This window comes from Nannospalax galili, unplaced genomic scaffold (genome assembly GCF_000622305.1).
Source record: "Nannospalax galili isolate Female #2095 unplaced genomic scaffold, S.galili_v1.0 scaffold429, whole genome shotgun sequence".
Classification (NCBI taxonomy): domain Eukaryota; kingdom Metazoa; phylum Chordata; class Mammalia; order Rodentia; family Spalacidae; genus Nannospalax; species Nannospalax galili.
Genome location: NW_008360330.1, coordinates 1,329,410 through 1,338,817, shown reverse-complemented (window position 1 = coordinate 1,338,817; position 9,408 = coordinate 1,329,410). Strand labels below are relative to the sequence as shown.

Sequence of the window (9,408 nt, the reverse complement as noted above, 5' to 3'; positions counted from 1 at the left end):
CCCTGACCCCTTTCCCCCTTTCCTCCCAGGAGAATGCTGCCACAGTCACTTGCTCTCTAGACATATAGAAAACAAAATTATGATATGACTAACTGCTGATTTTGTCTTCTGTAACTTGCTTGTTTTGTTATTCTAGGGCACCTTGACATGTAGACTGTGACGACCCTCCACCCTGTTATTCAGGGACCACCTTGTCAACATTCATTTCTGCGGCTTTTAGCTTTAAAATGTCCCCCTTTCCCTCTCCATCCCCACTGCAGCACTCTAGCCAATAAGGAGACTGCGGTCCAAGCCAGCTTGAATGAAGTCTTTCATCCCAATCTGAATTGAGTCTGGTGGTCTTTCCTCAGTAGTCCTGGGGTCCATAACAAAAACCTCAATACAGATATACATAAAAACATTTACATGCAAATGAATGGAAACTCTAGCATGGTCTCCACCATCTATCTCCATCACCATTACAGCGGAAATACGACAAGCACAAGTTCCACAAGGATGACAGAGGAGCCAACAGGCGTCTGCACAGAGACAATGTGAGGAGTAGGGGCCCGAGAGCCCAGGAGGGAGCAGAGAAGGAGAACTGCAGGGTAAGGGCGGGATGATCCGCGTGGCCTGAGCCCTTTAACAGGCGGTGAAACCCACAGCAGGCCTCAGGGTAGTTCGCCCAAGTTCTGTAAAAAACCGCGAGAGTACAAATCCCGTACCTAACCCTTCTTCCTATAGGCCCAGGGCCCGCCATGTCGGCCCCCCCAGGCCCCGGCCCGCCCCACCTTAGGCCCCGCCCCTCATTCGCAGCCGCCGGCGTCCGCGGAGTCTAGGACGCAGTGGCGGTTAGCGGGCGCGAAGGTCAAAATGGCGGAGTTCGTGCTAGGCTCGCTGCTGCGGACATTCCGGCAGGTCAGACAGGCGCCTTCCTCCCCGACTCAGCCGTCACCCCTGAGTCCCGTGCCTGTGGGTCCCTGTGAGCCTCCTGCCTGTCGTGGCTCCCGCGGACCTGTCCCGGTGCTGCTCGCACCCGCTGCCGCCCTCTGCTTGTTTCCGACAGTTGTGAATTCGGCCTTCTGGGGTGGAACTTTGGTTTTGCGAGGAACTGGCTGTAGGTGGAGCGAAGGGGTGGAAGGATTGAGGCCTCAGGGGCTCCGACCGTGCAGTGGAAAACCCGGGCAATGTGGGAAGCAAGCGGCCACTGTTAAGAACTAATGCGTCGATTCAAGGAAGGGCTGAAGAGTTGAGCAGTTATAAGCAGTGACCACGTGATGGAACAGGAACTGGAAAGAATAGCGAAAAAAGAAATCAAAGGCTGTGTGTGGAGAAGCCTTTGGAAGAGTTTTGTTGTAAAAGCGAACAAAAAACCGGGGGGTGGGTGTCATGTAGCCGAAGAGGTGCATGAGTTCGTTGTTATCCATATCTGTATATTAGATGGAAAGATCCGTAAGACACGACAGGGAAGGATTGCTTGAGCTGTAACTTTGTGCAGGCAAGAGGTGGTGGGGTCTTGTGTGTGAATGAAGTTTGGTCTTAGGACTGTGGGCAGGTCATCTTTACAGTTTCGTGCAATAGTATAGTGCAAGCCACAAAGGTGATTTCATTTTTTTTTAGTACTTACATTAAAAAGTAGGTGTAGTTAATTTGGATGTATTTTATTTTAGATTCTTAACATGTCAATATTAAAATGATCTCTGAGACATTTACATTCTTCTGTTGGTAGATTTTTAAAGTCTGATTTGTATCTTACACTTAAAGTATATTTCAGTTGGGATGCTGTTTTGCATTATAAACTGGAAAGTGTACCAAAACAAAGTTGCTTGATGTTTTGAAATTTAAATGACTGAACATTAAGAATTACATTCCCTGTTGTACTAACTATAGTTCCAGTGCTTACTATGTGTGGTTAGTGCCCCTGTAATGGCCAGCAATGATCTATGCTATCAGGAGAGAATATAGATGATGTGCAGATGCTGCTAAGTGGATACATGTAAGAGTCTGAAAATTCTCTTCAGGTTGTTTCTAATTTTATAATTAAGGAGAAGTTGAAGTTGTTGGCAGAGTGAGAGTGTGGGAGCAGGTCACAATGATTTAAGAGGAACACTTATAGTCCAAGATGTTTGGGAGGCTGAGAAGAGGATCACTTGTGCTTAAGATTTGGAGACCAGCCTGGGCAAACATGGTGAGCTCTTGCCTCAAAAGCACAAAAAGTAACAGAAGTAAAAGAAGGGGCAGGGAGTTGACAGTGTAGTCCAGAGAACACTACACAGGAAACTCAAACTAGTTAAGAAAGACAGAACTGAGACACAGTGAAAAGATGATAGGATCCAAGGGTTAAAGGATGAGAGGGGTTATATTGAGGCATTAGAAGGAGCAGAGAATCGAGTTGCTTTTATTAGTAATAATAGACCCCTGGTGTGAAAATTGGGAGTTGAGGAGTAACTGAGAAAAATCATTGTAGGACTCATATGGTGGAAGGAGAGAACTGACTCCCAAAAGTTGTCCTCTGAAGTACATGCATACACATACACACATGTGCAAAATGTAATTTCAAAAGGGTTTTAAGTTACTAAATCATAAGCAGTAACTGCAAGCAGCACTTGCAGATCCCGTATTTCTTGTTTGTCTTTCAGTTGGTTCCTTCATCAGCTTCAGGACAAATTCGAAGTTACCATGTAGACTGGAAAATGGTGCGGGATGTGAAGAGACGAAAAATGGCCTATGAATATGCAGATGAGAGGCTGCGGATCAATTCACTTAGGAAGAATACCATTTTGCCAAAAGGCCTTCAGGTTAGCCACTTGAGTCCTCTCACAAAATCATTAACTCACTTCACTGCAGATCTTTTTGATGCTGTTTTATTATGGTTTAATACTACTGTACTTTGGGGGGAAGATCAAATAAATCAACATAAATAGCCTTAAAGTTGACTTTGTTAGGTTTAAGATAAAAGACTATTCACTCCTTACTAGTCTTTCAGCCACTTCTTTATGCAATCCCTAGAAAGTACTAGTGAATGGGAATCTCTAGGCATTTGGAGGCATTGTTGACTCTAGAGGCTGTGTGCCCATCACATGAACCCATCTGGTTCCATTTAGCCTTCCTTTCTTGTCATGTACTTCTGGTCAAATACGATGTCATCTGTGCTTGGCTTCCTCAGGAATGAGGTTCTGTACTTAAGTGGTGACATAGAACGCCTGTACTCAAGAGGTTTGTCAAGATTATACTCAAGATTATAAACTCAAGGCCACTTACCAAAGCTCAGATTAAAGAAAATAATATTTATACAAGCTGGCAGAATGATACACAGTCTGTTATTAGGTATAGTTTTAAATCTTGTTTGGATTAAGCCAGATGGGTGGAAAACTGAGTTCCCAGGACCACTCTTTTAGGACTTACCACAGTGGCATTACATGTCCATTTAAGGAGTAGAAAGGCGGCCTTGAGGAACTCAGCTCAAGACACTGTTGATCAAAGAAGCAGAGTAGAATGGTGGCTGCTAGGAGCTGGAAGTCAGGAAGGTCTGGCATGACTGGTCAAAGAGCACACAACTTGGAGTTAGGAGGTGAATAGATTGCTGGGCATCTAAAATAGTAGCGTAGTGGTTCCAAGTCAGTACTGGATTATTCACTTGAGGTTAGCTTAGAGTATATTCTTATGACTAAATGTATGAGCTGAAGGATTTGCTAGTTAGCTTGTGTTAAATTTAACAGTATACATGTACCAATCATGACATTTTATATCCTAAATATATACAAATTTTAATTACCAATTAAGGCAAGGGGTCAGTGTTATGAGTTCTCTATGAACTCATAACTGGTATTAGTACCAGTAATAGTGCAGAGACTGAACTCTGGAAACTGATTGGGACCACCTGATGCTTACAAGTCACATTTACGTTCCAGTTGTGGCAGGCTTAAAAGTTTTTGAGAAGGGAGTATGTGCATAGATAAATCTGTACATCCTTCTGTAGTGCTTCATTGATTCATTGTGGTGTTTTCTCTAATTCTCCATGTACTTCATATCAACAAATGCATAAGCTCTTGAACATCAGGAATTTTGAATGTTTGTGAATTTGATGGTTTCCCTAGGTACTATTGAAGCTCGTGTCCTCAAATGTTAGGGTATGTGCTGGATAGTTTTAGTTACCAGCTTGACATACTTGGGAAGAGGGAAACTCAGTTGGGAATTGCTTTTATATTGAATTGGCCTTGTGGGCATGCCTTTTAGGCCTGTTCTTGATTGTTGAGTGATGTGGGAGGGCCCAGGCCACTGTGGGTAGTGCCACCCCTGGGCAGGTGGTCCTGGGTTGTATAAGAAAGCAGACTGAGCCAGGCATGGTGGCACACGCCTTTAATCCCAACAGAGGCAGGTGGATCTCTGAGTTTGAGGCCCGCCTGGCCTACATAGTGAGTTTTCAAATGACCTACACGAAGATATAGCAGCACTATTCGTAACAGCTCAAAACTGGAATCTACCTAGATTCCTATCAGCTATAGGATGGATGAATTAGAATTCATATACTCACAACAAAATTAGTACCAGTGAGAATGAGCCAGTAATGACACTTGGAACTCTGAGGGTGAATTCACAAGCATATTGCTGAATGAGAAAAGTCAAAACGAATAAAAACTTACGGGCATATTTATATACCATTTCCAACAGGAAGTACTCGTATTTATAGTGTTGGTGGACATATTACCTGTTAGCCAGTGTTAGTAGGAAGGAGGTGAAGATAAAGTCTTGAATTTTTATAATGTTATTTGATACTCTAGTGTGTGCTACACTGTTGATGAAAACACAGTTTTGCCTTTATGATTTGTGGATTCTTGACTGAATTTTTATGTTATAAATACATCAAACATGGCTAGTTTTCTGCTTTATATTTAAAGGGTAAGGTTTACTACTGTACCCAGTTCTTTGGCTTAGATCCTAACCCTTTAAGCACTGAGTTGTGATCTATATAGTAATGTTATTATTTCTCCCTAGGAAATAGCTGATGAAGAAATTGCTGCCCTTCCCCGGGATAGCTGTCCTGTGAGAATCAGAAATAGGTGTGTTATGACATCCCGTCCTCGTGGTGTAAAGCGGCGATGGAGGCTTAGTCGCATAGTCTTCCGTCACTTAGCTGACCACGGGCAACTTTCTGGCGTCCAGCGAGCAATGTGGTAAACAGTTTCAGAACCTACTGAGCTTTCAGGAAAGCCAGTGCTGGCAGCAAGGAGAGACTTTTCCAATAGACTAAACCCTAGGATATATGAGGCTCTAGAATGTTTAGTTGGCATGATGCTGTCTGTGGGTAAATTACTTTTATATTTTAAGTGAAAAAATGTGGATATTTCTGTCATTGAATTGTCCTTTCTCTTTAACTTTATAGACATATTCTATACAAGGAGTAAGAGTGAAATAAAAATACTTTGTGAAAATATTTTCCTTCAAATTTGATGTTTTAGTAACACAGAAGAACTGTATTTTTAAAGTATGTGATTTCACAGTACACTTTTAACAGACAACCCAATTAGCAGTCAGTCACTCATCTGTGGCAATTTATGGCCCTGACCTGCAGTTTACCTTACTGTTATTTTTAGAGAAACAATAGGAGTTAAAGCTGATAGTCTACATCATCTAATGTTCACCTTTGTGTGATAGTGAATAGAAGAACCAATAAATAATTATCCTGTTCCACCTTAAGGGCATCTTTTAATATAAAATATGCTCTTAAGCCCAATAATATATCCAAAGAGAAATTTTTTACGGAATAGTATATTTTGTAACATGAATAAAGACTGTCTCATATGGTAATTCAGCTGTCATCAACCTAAAGATGAAAACAGATGCATAATAGTATAGCTGGGTGTGATGGTGCAAGCCTTTAATCCCAGCACTCAGGAGGCAGAGCGAGTGCTGAGGCCAACCTGGTCTACATAGTGAGTTCTAGGCCAGCTGTGGCTACTGGGACACTGTCTCAAAAAGACACACACACACACACAAGAAAATAAATAGTAGTATGAACACTTAAGTCACATCAGGACATATTCATGGATTGAAGAGATTGACTTGCAATAGGAACTAAAGCACAAAGCAGCAGCAATTAGCCCACATCATCCAGAAATAAGCACAAGGCAAGCAGTGTGTATCATGGAGCACTTATCATGTGAGGGAGCTAAAACTTAAGATTTTGGAGAATCTTAGCTGGGCATGATGGCAGATGCCTTAAATCCCAGCACTCAGGGACACAGAGGCAGGCAGATCTCTGAGTTTGTGGCCTGCTTGGTCTGTAGAGTTCCAGGTCAGCTGGGGCTATAGGGAGTCCCTGTCTCAAAAAAAAGAGTTATACAGATAACTGATAGCTGTATGGTTGTTAAAGGTAAAGGCTACAGGTAAGACATTTTAGGAGGATGTCTAATTGTTCAGGAATGGAGGGCTGAACTAAGCTGTTACTGAGGAAAGACTATTAGGCAAGACTTAAAGTTAACTGTATATAACTTCTGAGGTACAGCCTTACTATGCTAACATAATCACTACCTGAACAAAGCCTGACTTAGTTTTGAAGAGTGGGCCCCAACTCAGAGGACACTCATTCCCCTAGATATCTGGCACAGTGCTGGTGGAATTGTCAGGCCCCACCCATCAAAATAGTTTCTCTAGGTTCAATTGGGAACATACAAATTTGGCTCTAGCTTTATCTCAACAGCCTTTTCATCCCTCATTCTAAAATCTTTCTTCCAGCCTCACCTCCTTTCCAGTCTGTTTGCAGTGGAGATGCGTGTGCCCTTTTAATGCTTTGATATGTTAATTCTCAAGCATACCTACATTCATTATCTTTCTGGGTGGAGTACTACATTGAGGTATCTAAGGAAACAATTCAAGTGTCCAGGTCACAAGACCCAAGAGCACATTGTTTTGCTGGGGTTAACTAAAATCAGACCATATTCTGTCCATTTGTAAAGTCATTCCTATAGGAAGGAGGTAGAGGTAGGGCTCTGGATTCCTGGATAAAGATGAGTTCAGGTTTGAGATGCCTGTTATCCAATGAAATCTGAAACTCAGGAGGAGGGACTTATGAGGGAATTATAAGCCTAGGGTTTGTATTTCCTAAATTATTTCGACAATTTAGAACTAGGTTGCTCTGGGCTGAAAAGATGGCTCAGCAGTTAAGAACACACTGCTTTTCCAGAGGACCCACATGGCAGCTAACAACTCTAACTAGTTCCAGGGGATCCGACACCTTATGATTTCCATGGGCATTGTGTGACATGGGTGCACCTACACGTGCAGTCAACACATATAAAAATGTTTAAAAAAACTAGGGTGCTCTGGATAATAACTAAATCATACCCAGGACTATCAAATTTGATTTCTGGCATTTCATCCATAGGACATCCTCACCTTTTTGGTGGTTTCAGTGAGTGCAAGCATGGTCTATGTATTTAATTTGGTTGCCATTTCTCTTAATCCCTTTTAAGCTCCTTTACTTTTTTGGAGAAACCAAGAGTTTTATGTAAAATGTCCAGTCCCTCAAATTTCATGTAAGCTAGTAGTTACATCCAGAGGGTGGACTAGATCCGGGGTGAATTTTGGTAGTGCTGTGTATATACCAGAACACATCTTACATAAAAAACTTAACTCTTGAGGGGAAGGAGAGATGGGCTCAGCAGATAACAATGCTTACTGGTCTTCCACTTTGGTTCCCAGCATCCACTTCTGATGGCTCAAAGCCATCTCCAGCTTCAGGGGAGCCAATGCTGCTAGCCTCTGCAGGCAACCACATGGACATGTACACACAGACACATTAAAAAAAAACAAAAAACGCTTAATGGCATCAACCTGTTTATCATAATATATAAAGTTTATTACTAACACCACTAATTGCAGCATAAAATTAGACTCCTCAGTAGCAATGGGACAAATGATATATTCTAAAGTTACTTGAGACTAGTTTATGCCAAGTATTTGTGCCTCTCCAGAATTCATGTTGAACCTTAATCTCCAGTGCATAGTATTAAGAGGTGGAGTCTTTAGGAAGTGTAAGGCCATGGCCTCTCCTCCTTGAATGATATCAGTGCCAAGACATCTTGGAAGACAGGAGGCATTCTTCCTTCTAAGGCACCTTCCACCATTGAGATCCTTTAAACTCAATATCCTGCCCTACCCTCCATGTGCTGGGATTAAGACATGAACATGCCCAGCTGTCCGGTTTCTTTTTCAAATTCAAGTAGATGTGTATATCCATATTTCTAAGCCTCCCTTAATACAAAAATGCTTAAAACATTTTGCACTCTACCTTTCCATACTTTATCCTCTTGATCATCTTTTATGACTAAGTATCCATTTGGATGTGCCATACTATATTAAGCTAGTCCCCTGTTAACAATAGGTATTTGTTTCCCACCATCTGCTTATATATTCTTTCTTCCAGTTTATATCCCATTGTCCCTAGACTTTTGAGTTAAGATAAACATACAGGTAATTATGAGACTTTATTACCAATACCTTTCTGTATGAGCTGAATCTTTTCATTTTATTCCCAAGATTTAAACATGAAATAATCCAGTGTATTAAACTGGAGTTTTCTTATCCAAGAGCAGTGTGGTTTTTCTTAGCATTCTAAATACTATACATACCGTAATGGTTTGACATTTCATACCTATGTATTTTGATCGTATTCATCTCCCATTACCCTCTTCACTGACCCCCTATTCCCAACTAGTCCCCCCACCCACACTTTTCATGTTTTCGGTTTTTTGGTGACCCAACTAACTTTCAGTATGTCCTCATTTTCAGTTATGGTAGACTTTGCCTGCCATGTGTTTTTATTCCTTCTATGTTTTAAATTGACTGTTTTCCCTGAGATTACAAAGGAATTCCATGTATTCTAGTACATGTATACTTCATTTTTACATGTAGGATCTTTGATAAGTGATTAGAATACAGCTATTTTTAGTCAGTACCATTAACTCATCTTCCCCCACTACTATTCTGAGGTGCTACCCATTATATTCTCAACCTCTGAAAAGGCACTTTTCCTATTTTTGTTTCACTGGCCCTTTTATTCCATGTACTGGCACCATGCCTGTTTAGGCAGAGGCAGGCAGATCTCTGATATAGAGGATAGCCTGGTATACACAGTTCCAGTCCAGCTGGGGCTAGAGACCCTGTCATCTCAAAAAGCCAAAAAAAAAAAAAAAAAGGGAAAGAAAAGAAAAAAAGTCATTTGGGTGACATCCTGAACATAGGCTTTTTTTGGATGTTAATTTTAAACTCAAATCTTAATTGTAGTTTGAGTGATCCTCTTGGATTTTTCCTATGTCTAATTGCTTTTACTTATCTTACTGCAATTACAAATGTAATGACAAAGCCTAACTTCTCTCACACTTCTAGTTTATTAACACAAGAATAGATGGATTTTCAAATTATTTTTGC

General features: G+C 41.3%; 1 protein-coding gene across 2 annotated transcripts; it reads left to right on the top strand.

Moving 5' to 3' along the window:
- The first annotated feature begins 776 nt into the window (after positions 1 to 776).
- Mrps14 (mitochondrial ribosomal protein S14) lies at positions 777 to 5,413 on the top strand. Of its 2 annotated transcripts, none has more exons than XM_008826102.2 (3): positions 777 to 897; positions 2,619 to 2,777; positions 4,975 to 5,413. In XM_008826102.2, the coding sequence occupies exons 1-3, from the start codon at positions 853 to 855 to the stop codon at positions 5,155 to 5,157; spliced, it is 387 nt and encodes a 128-aa protein (XP_008824324.1). In that variant the 5' UTR covers positions 777 to 852; the 3' UTR covers positions 5,158 to 5,413. The 2 variants fall into 2 exon arrangements, with proteins under 2 accessions (XP_008824324.1, XP_029416036.1); XM_029560176.1 differs by lacking the exon at positions 777 to 897 and adding an exon at positions 2,031 to 2,167.
- Positions 5,414 to 9,408: the final 3,995 nt, after the last annotated feature.

Bases quoted from the DNA above. Each gene is read 5' to 3' on its own strand.
- Mrps14 (XM_029560176.1), top strand. From the start codon at position 2,102: ATGTTTGGGAGGCTGAGAAGAGGATCACTTGTGCTTAAGATTTGGAGA. The intron at 2,168-2,618 runs GTGAGCTCTTGC...TTTGTCTTTCAG, and splicing joins GACCAGCCTGGGCAAACATG to TTGGTTCCTTCATCAGCTTC. The intron at 2,778-4,974 runs GTTAGCCACTTG...ATTTCTCCCTAG, and splicing joins TTTTGCCAAAAGGCCTTCAG to GAAATAGCTGATGAAGAAAT.